General features: G+C 46.6%; 3 protein-coding genes and 1 non-coding gene across 4 annotated transcripts in view; 2 read left to right on the forward strand and 2 right to left on the reverse strand.

The window, feature by feature from the left end:
- Positions 1–21,460, reverse strand: part of LOC139273581 (zinc finger protein 436-like) — a 201,639-nt gene that overhangs the window by 34,893 nt on the left and 145,286 nt on the right. The window lies entirely within an intron of this gene.
- Positions 603–1,253, forward strand: LOC139274104 (histone H1-like). The gene has a single exon (XM_070891149.1). It carries the CDS (start codon positions 603–605, stop codon positions 1,251–1,253), a length of 651 nt encoding a protein of 216 aa, XP_070747250.1.
- LOC139272826 (histone H4) lies at positions 3,135–3,446 on the forward strand. The gene has a single exon (XM_070888943.1). It carries the CDS (start codon positions 3,135–3,137, stop codon positions 3,444–3,446), a length of 312 nt encoding a protein of 103 aa, XP_070745044.1.
- On the reverse strand, positions 7,743–7,939 carry LOC139274305 (U2 spliceosomal RNA). Its single transcript, XR_011595443.1, has one exon. It is a non-coding gene; the product is annotated as a U2 spliceosomal RNA (small nuclear RNA).

Consider the following 21,460-nt stretch of genomic DNA (forward strand, 5'->3'; position numbering starts at 1 on the left):
GCTGTAAATCTGGGACAGTTTGTGCTGTGAATGTGCAGATTGTGAACATTGTGTGAGCGAGAGTGTGTTAAAGGGGCGGGCCGGTGAGACGAATATCACTGTGTTTGTGTGTCCGTCTCATTGCCGGATTCCAGAGTCCCTCTTGTGTAAAATTCAAAGATTTCCCTGTCACAGGATCGCCCTGCTGCCCTGCTCAGGTCTAAAGTGGGAATTAAACGTCAAGTTTGAAGTGATTTCAAATTTCAGTCGAAAAACAGAGAAAATATCCGCGCTCGCGTGAGAGAGCGCGATCAGTGCAGCAATGAAACGGGTTTAAATCTAAATTGCTGCCTTCAGTTCGGATGAAATTTTCTCGACAACAAACATCCCGGTGTTCGGGACAGAAAGAGGCCAGTCTGGGAATCTGGAGGGCCCGGGTTGAATTGGAATCGGACAGTTAATGAGGAGAGAGAAACACAGAGAGGCTGGAGGGGCGGGGAGCTGACAGCAGGAAGTCTCCGCCCCGTCCGCTCGCTGCCTTTAAGTTGCTCTGTGCCGCCGCCTCCCGTTTCATTTCTGACCGAGCTCTGACTGTCAGAGAGATTTTCTACAGAGCCGCCGACATGACTGACACTGCAGCCGCCGAAACCGCTCCTCCTGCCGCCGCCGCTCAAACCAAGGCTCCCAGTAAGAAGAAGAAGGCGGCTCCCCGCTCCAAGCCAGCCGGTCCCACGATGGGCGAACAGATCCTCAAGGTTGTGGCCGATGGCAGCGATCGCAAGGGGATATCCCTGGCCGCGATAAAGAAGGCTCTGGCGGCCAAAGGCGTGGATGTGGAGAAGCGCGGGTCCCAGATCAGGTTCAGTATCAAGAGGAATGTGACAAATGGCTTCCTGGTGCAGACCAAGGGCACGGGCGCCTCGGGCTCCTTCAAAGTCGCTAAGAAGGAAAACCAGGGGAAAGTGGGAAGGAAGGTGAAGAAACCAGCAGCCAAGAAATCTCCAGCCAAGAAACCAGCAGCCAAGAAATCTCTGACCAAGAAACCAGCAGCCAAGAAATCTCCAGCCAAGAAATCTCCAACCAAGAAACCAGCAGCCAAGAAGGCGCCAACAGTAAAAAAGACAGCGAAAACAGCGGCTGGGAAGAAGGCGGCGGCGAAGCCCAAGAGCCCCGAGAAGGCCTCAGGCGCAAAGGTAAAGGCGGCCAAAAAGGTGAAAAAACTGAGGGCCATAGCCAAATCAGCAAAATCCAAGAAAGCAGCGCCCAAAAAGTAAATAAAAGTGCAACTTGTAAAGATCTGAACCCAAAGGCTCTTCTCAGAGCCACCCACGCCTCTCAGAAAAGAGCTGATCCCCGAATCAAATGATCCCTGTCCCGGGTCCGGGCTCAGATTTCAGACAGAAATCATTGAACATGAAGCCAGGATCCCTGGTGACTCGCTGACATTGGCTGCACTCACCCATCCCCCAGTATCTGCAATAAAACACACAGAGAATGGGATGTCCGGCCCGGGCCTCACTAACTGGGAATGTGTTCGGCTCCAGTCTCAGTTCCCGGTCATTGTCATTTCACAGATTCTGTGAGACGGTGATACTGGCGGAGATACCTCGCCTCACAACTCAAACCCCAAGCACCACATTCTCCAAATCAGCTGGAATAAGGTGTTTGTAAACTGCTAAACCCGTCTGTGAGAGGAAGTGTGGGGAGATGGAACAAGGTCTGAGATTGACAGGGAAGGGGCTGTATATCGGCGGGAATATTCGCGATTGTTAATAGAAACATAGAAAATAGGTGCAGGAGTAGGCCATTCGGCCCTTCTAGCCTGCACCGCCATTCAATGAGTTCATGGCTGAACATGCAACTTCAGTACCCCATTCCTGCTTTCTCACCATACCCCTTGATTCCCCTAGTAGCAAGGACTTCATCTAACTCCTTTTTGAATATATTCAGTGAACTGGCCTCAACAACTTTCTGTGGTAGAGAATTCCACAGGTTCACCACTCTCTGGGTGAAGAAATTCCTCCTCATCTCGGTCCTAAATGGCTTACCCCTTATCCTTAGACTGTGTCCCCTGGTTCTGGACTTCCCCAACATTGGGAACATTCTTCCTGCATCTAACCTGTCTAACCCTATCAGAATTTTAAACGTTTCTATGAGGTCCCCTCTCATTCTTCTGAACTCCAGTGAATACAAGCCCAGTTGATCCAGTCTTTCTTGATAGGTCAGTCCCGCCATCCCGGGAATCAGTCTGGTGAACCTTCGCTGCACTCCCTCAATAGCAAGAATGTCCTTCCTCAGGTTAGGAGACCAAAACTGTACACAATACTCCAGGTGTGGCCTCACCAAGGCCCTGTACAACTGTAGCAACACCTCCCTGCCCCTGTACTCAAATCCCCTCGCTATGAAGGCCAACATGCCATTTGCTTTCTTAACCGCCTGCTGTACCTGCATGCCAACCTTCAATGACTGATGTACCATGACACCCAGGTCTCTTTGCACCTCCCCTTTTCCTAATCTGTCACCATTCAGATAATAGTCTGTTTCTCTGTTTTTACCACCAAAGTGGATAACCTCACATTTATCCACATGATACTTCATCTGCGATGCATTTGCCCACTCACCTAACCTATCCAAGTCGCTCTGCAGCCTCATAGCATCCTCCTCGCAGCTCACACTGCCACCCAACTTAGTGTCATCCACAAATTTGGAGATACTACATTTAATCCCCTCGTCTAAATCATTAATGTACAGTGTAAACAGCTGGGGCCCGAGCACAGAACCTTGCGGTACCTCACTAGTCACTGCCTGCCATTCTGAAAAGTCCCCATTTACATTGTAACGGGACTTTATTTAAAAGCTTCTGGTTCATGGAAGCCTTGAAGATGAATTCCGAGTCTTTAAGGGTTTGTGCAGAGCGCTGTGTCTCGGTTCTATTGTGGGAAAACAGTTTGAAATTGGCGGCTGCAGAAAGCTGGAGGCGGAGCTGGAAGACCAGAGGCCGCTCTCTGCTCTGTCTGTCAATCTTGACTCTGTCTCCTCCCCTTCCCGCCTCTCTCACTCTGCACTTTCTCAGTCAGGTCGGCTCCGGCTCTATAAAAAGGAGCCGGGAGGAGCTCCTTCTCATTCAGCGGCTGTTTCAGTGAGTAAACGTCATCATGTCTGGTCGAGGTAAAGGAGGCAAAGGACTGGGTAAAGGCGGAGCCAAGCGGCACCGTAAAGTGCTCCGTGATAACATCCAGGGCATCACCAAACCAGCTATCCGCCGCCTGGCTCGCCGTGGTGGTGTCAAGCGGATCTCAGGCTTGATCTACGAGGAGACCCGCGGGGTGCTTAAGGTTTTCCTGGAGAATGTGATCAGGGATGCAGTCACCTACACTGAGCACGCCAAGCGCAAGACGGTCACTGCCATGGATGTGGTGTACGCTCTGAAGCGGCAGGGCCGCACTCTCTATGGATTCGGCGGCTGAATAACTTGACCCTTCCCCCCGAAACACAACACAAAGGCTCTTCTAAGAGCCACCCACCGCCTCACAGAGAGAGCAGCGACCTGGGGATGGGGCAGTTTGGTTGGGAAATGATTTCGGCTGTTTAATTAATGGAAATAAATATTTGGATTTATATAGCGCCTTTCACGACCACCGAACGCCTCAAGACCAATCAAGTACTTTTGGAGTGTAGTCGCTGTAGGAATATGGGAATTATTAAATATTTTACAACTATTGTAAATTGAGAGATCAGAAACTTCGGCTGACAGTCACAATTACCGGGTGGGATACACAGTCCCCTTTACCCAGACATTACAGTCTCCACTCACAGATAATTCCTGTCATGTGAGGTTTCTGTGAGAATCGGTTAAACGGGACGGCACTGGCGGGATCGATGCGGGACTTTATGTTTACAGGAAGCAGTGACCGGGGATTTATTCCCGCCCGGTACAGACCGATCAGGGAATGGAACAGAATTTAAACCGGAATGTTACAGAGAAATGGACTTGGTGACTTATAATGGGGCACAATCGCCGTTATAAAGAGCTGGATTCTTAAACTGCTGGCGCGAAATTAGAGTTTATTTAATCTCTGTTGGTTGATACTGTGAAATTGGCGGGCTTTTTGAAATTGACCAACTGTCAGTTTCAGTTCAGCCAATCAAGGCCCAGAAATCCCCGCCCTTCATTTTCACTCTTGGTGCTTAGTTCAAACTTGATTGGCGTCGGGCTGCACCCAATCACAGCCCCGGGGCGGACCCTCACACACTTTAAAAGGAGGCCCCAGAGGAGGCTCGCATTAATAATCCTTGTGTCCCAGATTCGTTCAGAAAATGGCCAGGACCAAGCAGACAGCGCGCAAATCTACCGGAGGGAAAGCTCCTCGCAAACAGCTGGCGACCAAAGCGGCCCGGAAGAGCGCTCCGGCCACAGGCGGAGTGAAGAAGCCTCATCGCTACAGACCCGGCACCGTGGCTCTGAGGGAGATCCGCCGCTACCAGAAATCCACCGAGCTGCTGATCCGCAAACTGCCCTTCCAGCGCCTGGTGCGGGAGATCGCTCAGGACTTCAAGACCGACCTGCGCTTCCAGAGCTCCGCCGTCATGGCCCTGCAGGAGGCCAGCGAGGCTTACCTGGTGGGGCTGTTTGAGGACACCAACCTGTGCGCCATTCACGCCAAGCGAGTCACCATCATGCCCAAAGACATCCAGCTTGCCCGCCGCATTCGCGGGGAGCGGGCCTAGACTCCCCCTGCCTCGGCTCCAAGATTCACCACCAAGTGCAACAACGGCTCTTTTCAGAGCCACCAAATCAACAAAGGAAAGAGCTGCCATCACCTGTAACCAGAGCTTCGTGTTGTTCATTAACCCATTGTAGGGACGGGGCAGAGGGTGTGGGACTGATTACTGATCGTGTGTTCATATACCAACTCCGTTCACATGGGAGTTATTGACGATTAACTAATGAGCCCTTTAATATTTTCAGAAACTGACATCGGCTTTGCGTCGCTCTGACCTCGAGTTCCCCGGGGCAGAACATAGATTTCCCCATTCGGTGTTGCCGGAGAATGGGGACAGGCATATCTGGGAAGCACTGCAATTGACCCGGGTTCTGTGTGTACATCGCTCGCTGCTCCAGTGCGGTCTAAACTGACTGGCTTAGCAGAGAAATACACAGCCCGGGAACGGCCGGAGCTCCCGAGAACACAAGCAGCATTCAAACTATCTCAAACCAGACCAAAATTAAACTAGACCCTTTTATTACTACATTAATTCATCACCGCCGACTCTAGTTTTCAGACAGATTAAAGAACATTTAAGGAACCTGTGGCGGTATTTATACAATTGTTGAGTGACAACTGTAGTTCAATTATTCGCTGTTAACTGGAAGAGTATCTGTGAGCAGAGAACCGTAATGCAGTGATTGGGAACTGAAAACTCCCCCATTCGGATATGGGGTAAGCCATTTAGGACTGAGATGAGGAGAAACTTATTCACTCAGTTGTTAACCTGTGGAATTCCCTACCGCAGAGTTGTTGATGCCAGTTCGTTAGATATATTCAAGAGGGAGTTAGATGCGGCCCTTATAACTAAAGAGATCAAGGGGTATGGAGAGAAAGCAGGAAAGGGGTACTGAGGTGAAAGATCAGCCATGATCTTATTGAATGGTGGTGCAGGCTCGAAGGACCGAATGGCCTACTCCTGCACCTATTTTCTATGTTTACAGGTCTAAAACAGGCCAATCTATCGGTACATGACTCTATTAAGACAGTAAGCAGCCCTTTCACAGATCCTGTGGGTGGCTCTGAAAAGAGCCTTTGGGTTATTAGATTAAATCTTGTCCGCTTTACTTGGTCTTGGACAAAGTGGTGGTTTTCTTGGGCAGCAGCACAGCCTGGATATTCGGCAGCACTCCACCCTGAGCGATGGTCACCTTTCCCAGCAGCTTGTTGAGCTCCTCGTCGTTGCGGATGGCCAACTGCAGGTGTCTGGGGATGATGCGGGTCTTTTTGTTGTCGCGGGCCGCATTGCCGGCCAGCTCCAGGATTTCAGCGGTCAGATACTCGAGCACAGCAGCCATATAGACCGGGGCTCCGGCACCCACACGCTCAGCGTAGTTCCCCTTTCGCAGGAGCCTGTGAACACGGCCCACAGGGAACTGCAGTCCGGCTCGGGAGGAGCGAGACTTGGCCTTGGCCCGAGCTTTACCGCTGGTTTTTCCTCTTCCAGACATTTCCACAATTCACAAGCTCAGAGAAAGAATGAGAAACTCCTCCCACATCTGCCCTTCTTATACATTCTGGAGGGATACAGGGAGCGACCTTGTGATTGGTCACTCTGTGGTGAATTTCATTGGTCGTTTCCCATGACCAATCACAGCCTGTTTAGTCCACCAATGAAAGTAGGGCGAAAATGATTGGTTCTCAAAGTCAGAACCTAACGATTTTTTAAATTCAAAAATCCCGCCAATAATTGTTAAAATTGTGAATTATGTTAGTAACTTCACCATTAGCCAAATACTTCAAAACACTTTTTGTTTCCTTTTGTCTGATTCCATGTTTCCTTTGCAAATTCCAGCCTGTTACAATCAGCATTAAATTCGGCTTCAGGTTCAAACTGTCTGTAACGGGCGGGACTCAGTCCCCACTGATTGTGTAACGGGACACATTCCAGCTCCATCGTTGTAAAAGTGAACTTTTTTTCATAGGAGCTGCTGTGGGAGTGAGACCAGAACTGAGAGACCTTCTGTAAAAATAGAAGAGGGACAGGGTGTTCAAACTGCCCCTGTTCTAGTCTCTAAGAACTCCCATTCTGGGTTGTTACACTGCGGGGAGTCTCGGGTTAATAAACGGACTGAGCCGCAACGGAATAAAAACAAAACGTGAAAAGGGCTTGAGTGAGAACGTGTGACTGAAATCGGAGTTTCCCCGCCCTCCCAAAATAAATTCGTCGGCAGGCGCTGTGAATGAACGGGTCTGGAAGCAAAGGGAAAGCGACCAGGGACCGTGTTTGTAGTTTACTCACTGCGGGAAATTACAGCGACGCCAAGGTCGAACCCGTCAGTGAAGCTGCTTATAAGAATTCAAAACTAAATCTACAGCTGGAATTGTAAAGGGTCTCAAACACAATTGTTCGGGAAATAATTACAGTAAATTCAGTCTAAAGGGTGATGTGTTTGTGCAGCTCTTTCAATGATGTTGTGGGTGGCTCTTAAAAGAGCCGTTGTGTTTGGGATTTGTTCCGTCAGGACAGCGTGGAGTTTTACTTGGAGCTGGTGTACTTGGTCACCGCCTTTGTCCCTTCCGACACAGCGTGCTTGGCCAGCTCCCCGGGTAGCAGCAGGCGCACGGCGGTCTGGATCTCCCGGGAACTGATGGTGCGACGCTTGTTGTAATGGGCCAGGCGGGAAGCCTCACCCGCAATGTGCTCGGAAATATCGTTCACAAACGAGTTCATGATGCCCATGGCCTTGGAGGAGATGCCGGTGTCGGGGTGAACTTGCTTCATCACTTTGTAGATGTAAATGGAGTAACTCTCCTTCCTCGACTTTCTGCGCTTCTTGCCACCCTTCGGTGGTGTTTTCTTGATTACTTTCTTGGCACCCTTTTTCGAAGCTGGTTTCTTTTTTTTTGAATCGTAGCCAATCTTTCCAATTCTTTGTCAGATCACAAACGCCAGAGGTCACCTTCCACACATCAAGGATCACCCTGCGCTAATGCTCTTAGCCAAAAGGCCGAGAGCCCAAGCACCGTTCCTGGAAGTACTGCAATACCAGGTTCGTGTCATGGAGGTGGATGGGTCAGCAACCCCACACACCTCCGTGGAGGTGGATGGGTCAAGCCACCCCACCCACCTCCTATTTCCAAAAAGCATAGGAAAACTACCTTCCTGATCCAGGGAGAACCACTTTGGGGTCATGGTTACTCCCCTGTCAGGTCAGTTATGCATGATCTTAGCCAAAAGGCCAAGAAGCGATTTCTTTTCCTCAGGCATCGTCTTGTTCAGTCAGGTACAGATATAAAGGAAATTCTGCTCCGGGCTCGCCTTATATAGGCAGCCCCACACTCCGCCCACAGCCCTATGCTAATGAGGGATGGGTGAAGGCAATGACTGTAATTGGTTCATTGGCCACGTTGTCAATTTCCATTGTTCTGCATCTCTCTGATTGGTCTCTTTAAACATCCAATCAGATTTATTGCTCGCCAAAATCTCAAATTCTTGAATTAGGTCATCAATGACATCCCCTCCCGATTTATAATCTGTTCTTTATGTTTCATTCTGCTCTCAGGCAAAAATGGTTAATGATGGCCGGACTTATGAGGAAGGTTCACTCACGTTTTTTCCTGTATATATTCAATAATCTGAACAGCTATGTTTGTCGATCTACATTTCTACATGTTCGAGTCATTAACCGGTTTGTAACCGAGATTGCCTGAGGGTCACTTCTGATCAGGACATGGGAGTCCTTCTGTGAAGGCAAGAGCCCCTCACTGTCCTTCCGCCCTGATGCTAGCTTCCACCCATCGTTTAATTCAACACCTTTCTTATCTGTCACTGCTGTAACATGGATGTAACAGCATGGATTTATGAAGGGGAAGTCATGTTTGACAAATTTGCTGGAATTCTTTGAGGATGTAATGAACAGGGTGGATAAAGAGGAACCAGTGGATGTGGTGTATTTGGAATTCCAGAAGGCATTTAACAAGGTGCCACCTAAAAGGTTACTGCACAAGACAAAAGTTCACAGGGTTGGGGGTAATATATTAGCATGGATAGGGGATTGGTTAACGAACAGAAACCAGAGAGTCGGGATAAATGGTTCATTCTCGGGTTGGCAATCAGTAACCAGTGGGGTGCCGCAGGGATCAGTGCTGGGACCCCAACTCTTTACTGTTATTTATGTATACTTGTATTTACTCTGTACACCCACCAAAGGGCTCATCCCCTGGAGTCCCAAGGGAGCACAGATATTTAAGGAGGCTTCACAGGTTGGAGAGGCACTCTGGAGACTTGCAACAAAAGACTACGGTCACACTTTACTTTGAGTTCACAGTGTTCAATCTGACTCGTTCTCCATCTACTACAACTGGCAATGAGATACAGATAGCGAACCCAAAGATGCAGAGCACAGTGTGCATCCTGGAGAAATTCTCGGAGGGAGATGATTGGGGAAACTTTTGCGGAGTGACTCGACCAATACTTTGTGGCCAATGAGTTAGATGGGGAAGAAAGCATTGCCAAATGAAGGGCGATCCTCCTCACTGTCTGTGGGGCACCAACGTATGTCCTCATGAAGAAACTGCTCACTCCAGCAAAACCCACAGAGAAATCATACCATGATTTGTGCACACTTGTCTGAGAGCATTTGAACCCGAAGGAAAGCATTCTGATGGTGAGGTACCGGTTCTGCACCTACAAAATGTCTGACGGCCAGTAAGTGTCGAGTTATGTCACCAAGCTAAGATGCCTTACAGGACATTGCGAATTTGAAGAACATTTGGAGCACATGCTCAGACACTTTTTCGTACTTGGCATTGGCCACGAAACCATACTTCGCAAACTTTTGACTGTAGAGACTCCAACCTTGAGTAAGGCCATAGCAATAGCCCAGGCATTCATTGCCACCAGTGACAATATAAAGCAAATCTCTCAGCACACAAGTGCTGCTACAAGTACTGTGAACAAAGTGATGTTGTTTTTGAATCGTAATGCAAAGGGCTGATCACATATACCTGCAAATACACGTCTGCAGATGTCTCAGAGTCCACCATCAAGGGTGATGAATGCAAGGCCATTAACACCTTGTTGACGCTGCGGGGGTGATCATTGTTTCCATTCATGCCGATTCAAAGAGTACATTTGCAAGGGCTGTGGAACAATGGGACACCTCCAACGACTGTGCAGGCGAGCTGCAAAGAATATTAAACCTAAAACCACCATGTTGCAGAAGAGGACAGATCCACAGAGGATCACGACGAACCAGAGCCTCAGATCGAGGAGAAAGAGGTACATGGAGTGCAGACATTCACCACAAATTGTCCCCCGATAATGCTAAATGTTGAACTAAATGGACACCCGGTGTTAATGGAGCTGGACACAGGTGCAAGCCAGTCCATCATGGGCAAAAATACTTTTGAAATGTTGTGGTGCAACAAGACCTCAAGGCCAGTCTTAACTCCAGTTCGTAAGAAACTAAGAACTTACACGAAAGAACCGATTCCTGTAATCGGCAGTGCTACCATAAAGGTCTCCTACGATGGAGCGATGCACAAGCTACCACTCTGGGTGGTACCGAGCGATGGTCCCACGCTGCTCAGCAGGAGCTGGCTGGGAAAGATACACTGGAACGGGGACGACGTCTGAGCGCTATCGCCCGCTGACGACACTTCGTGTGCTCTGGTCTTAAACAAATTTCCTTTGCTGTTCGAATCAGGCATCGGGAAATTCCAAGGAGCAAAAGTGCAGATCCATCTAATTCCGGGGGCATGATCCATCCATCACAAGACGATAGCAGTACCGTACATGATGAGAGTAAGGGTAGAGATCAAGCTAGATCGGCTGCAAGGAGAGGGCATCATTTCACCGATCGAGTTTAATGAATGGGCCAGTCCTATCGTCCCAGTCCTCAAGGGAGATGGCACAGTCAAAATCTGAGGCGACTACAAAGTAACTATCAATCGTTTCTCCCTGCAGGACCAATACCCACTACCAAAGACCGATGACCTCTTTGCAACGCTGGCGGGAGGAAAGACGTTCACAAAGCTGGATCTGACTTCAGCCTACATGACGCAGGAACTGGAGGAATCATCAAACGCCCTCACCTGCATCAACACACACACACAAAGGTCTTTTTGTTTATAACAGATGCCCGTTTGGAATCCGATCGGCGGCGGCGATATTCCAGGGAAACATGGAAAGTTTACTGAAGTCGGTCCCACACACCGTGGTCTTCCAGGACGACATCTTGGTCACAGGGTGGAACACAGTCGAGCATCTGCAGAACCTAGAGGAGGTTCTCAGTTGACTCAACCGCGTGGGGCTCAGGTTAACACGCTCGAAGTGCGTTTTCCTGGCACCTGAAGTGGAGTTCCTGGGCAGGAGAATTGCGGCCGATGGCATCAGGCCCACCAAACACGCGAAGACGGAGGCAATCGAGAATGCACCGAGGCCACAGAACGTGATGGAGCTGTGGTCGTTTCTGGGACTCCTGAACTACTTTTGTAACTTCTTACCGGGTCTCAGCACTGTTAGAACCACTGCATGTCTTACTATGAAAAGGGGACGAATGGGTTTGGGGTAAAAGCTAAGAAAATGCCTTTGTAAAAGCGAGAAAATTGTTATGCTCAAACAAATTGCTTGTGGTGTATGATCCATGTAAGCCTTTGGTACTAGCATTTGATGCGTCGTCATATGGTGTCGGGTGTATATTACAACAAGCTAATGATTTCGGGAAATATTCAGCATATTCAGCCATTCTGGATACTTATAACCTCTCACTTCTGGTGTCATTCTTGAAAATCTTTTTTGCAACAGCCACAGTGCCTGTATATCTTTTTCATAATATGGAGACCAAAACTGAACACAGTATTCCAAGTGTGGTCTAAACAAGGTTCTATATACGTTTCACAAAACTTCTCTGCTTTGCAATTCTCTTACTCTAGAAATGAGACCCAGTGCTTTATTTACATTTCCATTGCTTTTAATGATTGGTGCATCTGTCCCCCTAGATCACTGGTGGGCAAAATATGGCCCATGGACCATATTCGGCCTGCCAAGACATTCTAACCGGCCCGCTGGATGGGACAGAAATCGAACGCGAGCCGGAGCTCGAGCTGCACATTCGTCTTTCCACTTTCACTTCTCATGAGTCAGTGATAGAACCGAACTGCAGACAAGGAAAAAACATAGTAATAAATTCAAATTAATAAATCGCCAAAGCGATTCTCTCTGGCCCGATCTTAACAGGATCCGTTCCGTAATTCTAGACTCCAATGGCAGATGTCGGTACCCAGAATGCAGTGCGTACTAGAATATGCCCTATCCAATTTAGAGCGGAGTCATGGCTGCTCATCTCCACAAATCTTTTACCAAAGAGGGTGACTGGTGCTGCATCTTTCCTCTCCCGGTACAATGGCAGGGGCGCTCTCATCTCGCACCAATTGGGACGGCATTAGTAATCTTTGCAGAGGGACATAATGATGACTGAGGTGGGACATTGATGCTGACACAGACTCTGAAGAGGGTACAGTTCTATTTCACAGCACTGATTTACAGAGACCAGAAGATACCACAACATTTTCAACATTTATCTTTGATTCATTTCTAAGCAGTATCAGATACATGTTGTGTATGTAAGATAGCATGACTACTACATGAATTTATGTTTATGCTATGTTCTAAAATTTTTGCGCACGGTCCCTTTAAATTTGCTGCACAGCCGGGCACGATGCAGCCACACATGCGCAGTGTCTCTTCCAGTGGCAGGAGCTGGGGATCGGTCTGCGTGGGACCCAGCGATTGATGGAATATTGGTGGGCGGCACTCAACAGCTCACCAAAACTTTGTTAAGTGGTCCTCCAGCCCAAATAATTGCCCCCCCTGCCCAAGCTCTCTTTGCTCCTCAACAGCATTTAGACACTTTTTTTTCCAAAAATGGGAGACTTGCATTTATATTGCACCTTTCACGACCACCAAACATTTCAAAACGCTTTAAAGCAAATGAAGTACTTTTGGAGTGTAGACACTGTTGGAATGTGGGAAATGCAACAGCCAATTTGCACACAACAAGCTCCCACAAACAGCAATGTGATAAGAACATAAGAAATAGGAGCAGGAGAGGACCATTTAATAAGATCATGGTTGATCTGATCATGGACTCAGTTCCACTTCCCTGCCAACTCCCCATCACCTTGTATTCCCTTATCACTCAAAAATCTGTCTATCTCCGCCTTAAATATATTCAAAGACCCAACCTCCACAGCTCACTGGGGCAGAGAATTCCATAGATTTATAACCCTCAGAGAAGAAATTTCTCACCTCAGTTTTAAATGGGCGGCCCTTTATTCTAAGACTATGTCCCCTAGTTTTAATTTCCTCAATGAGTGGAAATATCCTCTCTGCATCCACCTTGTCGAGCCCCCTCATTATCTTATATGTTTCAATAAGATCACCTCTCATTCTTCTGAACTCCAATGAGTATAGGCCCAACCTATCTTCATAAGTCAATCTCTCATCTCCAGAATCAACCTAGTGTACCTTCTCTGAACTTCCTCCAATGCAAGTATATCCTTACTTAAATACGGAGACCAAAACTGTACGCAGTACTCCAGGTGTGGCCTCACCAATACCCTGTACAGTTGGAGCAGGACTTCTCTGCTTTTATACTCTATCCCCCTTGTAATAAAGGCCAACATTTCATTAGACTTCCCGATTACTGGCTGTACATGCATGTTAACATTTTGTGTTTCATGCACAAGGACCCCCAGGTCCCTCTGTACTGTAACACTTTGCAATTTTTCTCCATTTAAATTGTAATTTCCTTTTCTATTTTTACTGCCAAAGTGGATAACCTCACATTTTCCCACATTATACTCCATCTGCCATTTATGCCCATTCACTTAGCCTGTCTATATCCCTCTGCAGATTTTTTGTGTTCTCCTCACAATTTGCTTTCCCATCCATCTATGTATCATCAGCAAACTTGGCTACCTTACACTCGGTCCCTTTATCCAAGTCATTAATATAGATTGTAAATAGTTGAGGACCTAGCACCAATTCCTGTGGCACCTCACTAGTCACTGTTTGCCAACCGGAAAATTATCCATTTATCCCGACCCTCTGTTTTCTGTTAATTAGCTAATCCTCTTTCCATGCTAATATATTACCCCCTATCCAGTGAACATTTATCTTGTGCAGTAATCTTTTATCTGGCACCTTATCGAATGCCTTCTGGAAATCCAAATAAACCACATCCACTGCTTCCCCCTTATCCAACCTGCTCGTTACATCCTCAAAGAATTCCAGCAAATTTGTCAAACATGATTTTCCTTTCATAAAACCATGCTGACTCTGTTTGATTGAATTATGCTTTTCCAAATATCCCACTACTGCTTCCTGAATAATGGACTCGAGCATTTTCCCAACGACAGATGTTAGGCTAACTGGTCTATAGTTTCCTGCTTTTTGTCTGTCTCTTTTTTTAAATAGGGGCATTACAGTTGCGGTTTTCCAATCTACTGGGACCACCCCAGAATCCAGGGAATGTTGGTAGATTACAAACAATGCATCCACTATCTCTGCAGTCACCTCTTTTAAGACCCCAGGATGTAAGACATCAGGTCCTGGGGACTTGTCCACCTTTAGTCCCATTATTTTATTGAGCACTACTTCATTAGTGATAGTGATTGTATTAAGTTCCTCCCTCCCTATAGCCCTTTGATTATCCACTATTGGGATGTTTTTCGTGTCTTCTACCGTGAAGACCGATACAAAATATTTGTTCAATGTCTCTGCGATTTCCCTGTTCTCCATTATTAATTCCTCAGTCTCATCCTCTAGGGATAACGACCAGACAATCTGTTTTTGTAATGTTGAAGGATAAATATTAGCCAGGAGACTGGGAATAACTCCTCTGCTCTTCCTCGAAATAGTGTTATGGGACCTTTTACATACACCTGAGGGAGCAGACGGGGCTGCGGTTTATCACTTCTGAAAGACGGCACTCCCTCAGCACTGCACCGGATTGTCAGCCGAGGTTTTGTGCTCAAATCCCTGGTGTGGGAATTGAACCCACAATTTTATAACTCAGGTGAGAGTGCTACTCACTGAGCCACAGCTGACACTGAGTTCGTGGCCTCCTTATTCCACCTACCAAAATGCACCACGTCACAGCTATTTATATTGGAAATATAATCATAGAAGTTTACAGCACGGAAGCACATTTTGGCCCATCGTTTCCATGCCAGCCAACAAGAGGCTATCCAGCCTAATCCCACTTTTCAGCTCTAGGTCCATAACCCTGCAGGTTATGACACTTCAAGTGCACATCCAAGTACTTTTTTTTTTAAATGTGGTGAGGGTTTCTGGCTCTTCCACCCTTTCAGGCAGAGTTCCAGACTCCCACAACACTCTGCGTGAAGAAATTTCCCCTCAAATCCCCTCCAAACCTTCTACCAATTACTTTAAATTTATGCCCCCGGGTTGTTGACCACTCTGCTAATGGAACTAGACCCTTTCTATCCACTATATCTAGGCCCCTCATAATTTTATACACCTCAATGAGGTCTCCTCTCAGTCTCTGTTCCAATGAAAACAAATCCAGCCTATCCAATCTGTCCTCATAGCTAAGATTCTCCACTCCCAGCAACATCCTCGTAAATCTCCATTGTACCCTCTCCAGTGCAATCACGTCCTTCCTGTAATACTGTGACCAGAACTGCATGCAGTGCTCCAGTTGTGGCCTAACCAGGTTTTTTTTTTAAAAACAGTTCAAGTATAAACCCCTGCTCTTGTATTCTGTGCTTTAGCGAATAAAGGCAAGCATTCCGTACGCATTCTTAACCACCTTATCTACCTGTACTGAGACATGCATTCCAAGGTCTCTTTGTTCCTCTACACTTCTCAGTGTCCTACCATTTAATGTGTATTCCCTTTCCTTGTCAGCCCTCCCCACATGCATTTCCTCACCCCTCTCTGGATTAAATTCCATTTGCCAGTGTTTTGACCAGTTGATTGATATCTTCCTGCAGCCCGCAGCTTTCTTCATTATCAAACACACAGCCGATTTTAGTATCATCTGCAAACTTCCTAATCATACCCCCGATATTCAAGTCTAGATCATTAATGAATATCACAAAAAGCAAGGGACCTGGTACTGAGCCCTGCGGAACCCCACTGGTAACATCCTTCCAGTCACAAAAACATCCATCAACCATTACCCTTTGCGTCCTGCCTCTGAGCCAATTTTGGATCCAACTTACCACTTTGCCCTGGATCCCATGGGTTTTTACTTTTGTGACCAGTCTGCCATGTGGGACCTTATCAAAAGCTTTGCTAAAAGATATATACACAACATCATATGCTTGGCTCTTAGCAACCCTCCTATTACCTCCTCGAAAAATTCAATCAAGTTAGTTAGACACGACCTTCCCTTAACAAATCCGTGCTGACTGTCCTTGATTAATCTGTGTCTTTCTAAGTGAAGATTTATCCTGTCCTTCAGGATTCTTTCCAATAATTTTCCTACCACTGAGGTTGGGCTGACTGGTTTGTAATTACTCGGTCTATCCCTTTCTCCCTTCTTAAACAAAAGTACCACATTAGTAGTCCTCCAGCACCATATCTAAAGCCAGAGAGGATTGGAAAATGGTGGTTGAGCAGTTATAATGAGGGATGTTCAAGAGGCCAGAATTTGAGGAGCAAGACATCTTGTGGGGTTGTGAGGCAGAAAAAGATTACAGAGATAGGGAGGAGCAAGACCACGGAATGATTTGTAAACAAGGATGAGAATTTTGAAATCGAGGCTTTGTTTAACTGGGAGCCAATGTAGGTCAGAAAGCACAGGAGTGACGGGTGATCTTGACTTGATGCGGGTTAGTACATGGGCTGCTGAGATTTGGATGACTTCAAGTTTACGTAGTGAGGAATGTGGGAGACCGGCCAGGAGTGAATTGGAGTAGTCAAGTCTAGAGGTAACAAAGGCATGAGTGAGGGTTTCAGCAGCACAAGAGCTGAGGCAGGAGCGGAGGTGGGTAATGTTACGGAGGTGGAAAAAGGCGGTTTCAGTTATGCCACGGATATGTGGCTGGAAACTCATTTCAGGGTCAAATATGACACCTAGGTTGTGAGCAATCTTGTTCTCCCTCAGATTGATGCTCGGGAGAGGGATGGAGTCTGTGGTTAGGGACCGCAATTTATGGCGGGGACCAAAGATATTGGCTTCGGTCTTCCCAATATTTAATTGGAGAAAATTTCTGCTCATCCAGTACTGGATGTTGGACAAGCAATCTGACAATTTAGATACCAAGCATGGGTCGAGACAAGTGGGGGAGAGGTGGAGCTGGGTGTCGTCAGTGTACATGTAGAAACTGACTCCGGGTTTTTAGATGATATCGCCAAGGGGCAGCATATAGATGAGAAATAAGAGGGAAACAAGGACACCAGAGGTAACAATGCAGGAGTGGGAAGAGAAGCCATTGCACGATATTTTCTGGCTACGATTAGATAGGTAAGAATGGAACCAGGTGAGTGCAGTCCCACCGAGCTGGACACTGGTGGAGAGGTGTTGGAGGAGGATGGAGTAGTCAACTGTGTCAGAGGTGCAGCAGAGGTTAGAACCTAAAGCAAGTTTTCCACTAGATTAACAGTGACTCCAATCCACTTATGTTGCGTTATAAGAACACAAGAAATAGGAGCAGGCCATTCGACCCCTCGAGCCTGATCCGCCATTCAATATCATAGCTGATCTTCTACCTCAACTCCACTTTCCTCATATTCCTTCATCCCTTAATATTCAAAAAAGTGTATCAACTTCTGTCTTGAATATGCTCAAAGATTGAGCATCCATAGCCCTTTGGGGTAGAGACTTCCAAAGATTCACCACCCTATTTATTTTCATCTCAGTCCTAAATGGCCGACCACTTATTCTGAGACTGTGACTCCTGGTTCTAGACTCCCAGCCAGAGAAAATATCCTTCCTGCATCAACCCTGTCAAGCCCTGTAAGGATTGTGCATGTTTCAATTAGATCACCTTTCATTCTTCTAAACTACAGAGAATATAGACCTCGTCTACTCAATCTCTCCTCATAGGACAGTCCTACTACCCCAGGAATCAGTCTGGTGAACCTTCGTTTCTCAATGGCAAGTATGTCCTTTCTTAGGCAAGGAGACCAAAACTGTACACATACTCCAAATGTGGTCTCACCAGGGCAGTATGTAATTGCAGTCAGACATCTTTACTCTTATATTCAAATCCTCTTATAATAAAGGTCAACAAACCATTTTCTTTAATTGCTTCCTGTACCTGCAGGTTAATTTTCAGTGATTCATATACATGGACACCCAGGACTCTCTGAACAACAGCATTTTCCAATTTGTCAGCATTTACAAACTACTCTGCTTTTCTATTTTTCCTACCAAAGTGGATAACTTCACATTATATTCCATTTTCCATCTTCTTACCCACTCACTTAGCCCTTTGAAGTTTCTTTGCATTTTGCATCATCCTCACAACTTACATTCCCACCTAGCTTTGTATCATCAGCAAATGTGGATATCATCCAAATCATTGATATAGATTGTGAATAGCTGGGGCCCAAGCCCTGATGCTTACGGTACCACTCCACGAGTTACAGCCTGCCAACCCAAAAATTACCCGTTTATTCCTACTCTGTTTTCTGTCCGTTAACCAATCCTTAATCCATGCTCGTGTCCACAGTAAATGACACAAGGTCAGCCCGCTGGATGGAACCTCGGGCGCCCTGAGCTTGATCACCGGTGTCTCCAGTCCCGATTACCCCCTTACATCAATCTCCCCTCACTTTTATACCCTGCAGTTATCCACCTCTGGCACTGGACTCATCTTTGTCTTCTCTGCTGGGTTTGGGCAGGAAGCTGGGAAAAGACAGCTGGAACTTCTCTAATCTGTGATTTACAAGGACACTTTCCCTGGTTCCCAGCAGTTACTTTTCTTCAGTAATTTTCCCATTATCCTTAAACTCCCCTGCCTGCTGTTGGTTGTTATTTCTTATAGTTTCATAATTATAGGTATAAACATCACACATTACAATCTAACCTATTCTATTACTCACTCTGGTTTAAGCTTATATTGTCCTCTACTATTTTATGCTTTGAGAACCAATCCTCAATCCATGTGAGTATATTACCCCCAATCCTATGAGCTCTAATTTTGTTTAATTATCTCTTATCGAATGCCTTCTGAAAATCCAAATACACCATATCCACTGGTACCCCCCTTATCTATTCTGCTAATTACCACCTCAAAACACACTAACAGATTTGTCAAACATGATTTCAGTTTTATAAATCCGTATTGACTCTGCCCAATCCTATTATTATTTTTAATAGTGCCCTGTTGCCACATCCTTATAATAGATTCTAGCATTTTTCTTACTACTGATGTCAGGCTAACTGGTCTGTGGTTCTTTGTTTTCTCTCCCCTCCTTTCTTAAATAGTGGGGTTATATTTGGTACCTTCCAATTCGCATGTAGGGAGAGAGAGCGAATGAGTGAGAGGAAGATTGACACAGAAGGGAGAGAGAGCTGGACAGAGTGAGATCAAACAGACAGCAAAGTAAGTAAGACAGAGAGAGACTTAAATCCAAAAGGGGGAGTGGGAGAGACAGAATGAGGCAGAGAAAGAGAGGAAAGGAAGAGAAGGTATTGGCCGGGATGGCAAGAGAGAAGAGAATGAGGTAGAGAGAAGAGAGATGGGTGAAAGAGGCAGAGAGAGGTAGACTGAGAGCATAGCAGAAAGAGGGACAGAGAAGCAGAGATTAGAAAGGTGGAAAGAGTGAGAGACAGTGAGGCAGAGAGAAATGAGAGAGGTCGAGCTCTTATTGAATGGCGGAGCAGGCTCGAGGGGCAAAATGGCCTACTCCTGCTCCTATTTCTTATGTTCTTAATAGAGCAAATGTGAATTAGAGAGAGAGAGAACAAGGTGGGGGGAGAGAGAGAAATTGAGAAAGAAACAGGTGGAGATATGAGAGTGCTTCTTCGGCAGCCCCTCCCAAACCCTCGACCTCTACCATCTAGAAGGACAAGGGCAGCAAGCACATGGGAACACCACCACCAGCACGTTCCCCTCCAAGTCACACACCATCCTGATATGTAAGAATATCACCGTTCCTTCGTCGCTGGGTCAAAATCCTGGCACTTCCTCCCTCATCATCATCATCATAGGCAGTCCCTCGAATCGAGGATGACTTGCTTCCACGTCAAAAAGTTCACAGGTGTTTCAATGAAGGACCTAAAATTCCAGGTCCCGTACTACATGTTGAAGGGTGGAAGATGCCTGTGCGTAGATTTCTTTTAGCGTGTGGAGACCGTTGCACACCAGCCACCACACGGGCTTGACAGAGCTAGGTCTTGGTCCAGTGGCAAGGATTAACCAAAACGACTGGAGACCAGCTCTGCTGCACGGACCTAATGCGCACATATGTCGCAGTGTGGACGGCCTGTACTGCCCCTGGGGCCTAAACTCACGCCTCTCCTGGGCCTCGGTGATATCCCTCGCCGCTCCACCACACGGACTGCAGCGGTTCAAGAAGGTGGCTCACGACCATCTTCTCAAGGGCAATTAAGAGATGGGTAATAAATGCTGGCCTTGCCAGCAAGGCCCACATCCCATGAACGAATTAAAAAAAACGTCACATTCTCTTTTCAAGAGGAAGAGACTCAGCCTGTTCATCATTTCCTAATAGGCATAACCTCGCATTTCTGGTATCATAATTGTAAATCTAAATTCCACTCTCGCCAATCCCTCTATATCCTTTTTATAATATGGAGATCACAATTGTACACAGTACTCCAAATGTGGTCTAACCGAGGTTCGATACAAGTTCAGCATAACTTAGCTACTTTTCAATTCAATCCCCCTGGAAATAAACCCGAGTGCTTGGTTTGCTCCTTTTTAACGGCCTTATTAACCTACGTCGCTACTTTTGGTGATTTTTGCATTTGTATTCCGAGATCACTTTGCTCTTCTGCCCTATTTAGATTCTGGTTTTCCAACTAATATGTGACCTCCTTATTTCTGTTACCAAAATGCAATACCTCATTTATCAGTGTTGAAATTCATTATATGCCAATTCGGCAAGTATATTAATGTAATAAGACATGTAGTACAGCACGGATTAGATACAGAGTAAAGCTCCCTCCACACTGACCCATCAATCACTCCCAGGGCATAGACAACACGGGTTAGTGACAGAGTAATGCTCCCTCTGCACTGTCCCATCAAACATTCCCAGGTCATATATAGCACGGGCAAGGTACAGAATTAAGTTCCCTCTACATATATAGAGTAAAGCTCCCGTTATACTCCCCATCAAACACTCCCAGGCCAACTACAGCCTGGTTTAGATATATAGAGGAAATGTCCTTCTACACCCTCCCAGGGCAGTTTCCAGTGGGCTTCTGCAGGGCTCAGTAGCTGGTCCCTTGCTTTTTGTGATATATATATATGATATATATATAATCAATGATTTGGACTTGAATGTAGAAGGTATGATTAAGAAGTTTGCAGAGGATACAAAAATTGGCCCTGTGCTTGATAATGAAGAAGCGGTAGACTGCAGGAAGGTATCAATGGACTGGTCAGGTGGGCAGAACAGTGCCAAATGGAACTCAATCCGGAGAAGTGTGAGGTAATGCATTTGGGGAGGGCTAACAAGGAAATGGAATACATGATAAATGGTAGGACACTGAGAAGTGGAGAGGGACAAAGGGACCTTGGAGTGCATGTCCACAGATTCCAGA

Source organism: Pristiophorus japonicus, chromosome 9, assembly GCF_044704955.1.
Source record: "Pristiophorus japonicus isolate sPriJap1 chromosome 9, sPriJap1.hap1, whole genome shotgun sequence".
NCBI classification, from domain to species: Eukaryota; Metazoa; Chordata; class Chondrichthyes; family Pristiophoridae; genus Pristiophorus; species Pristiophorus japonicus.

Excerpts from the sequence above, each read along its gene's own strand:
- LOC139272826 (XM_070888943.1), top strand. The coding sequence starts at position 3,135 with ATGTCTGGTCGAGGTAAAGGAGGCAAAGGACTGGGTAAAGGCGGAGCC.
- LOC139274104 (XM_070891149.1), top strand. The coding sequence starts at position 603 with ATGACTGACACTGCAGCCGCCGAAACCGCTCCTCCTGCCGCCGCCGCT.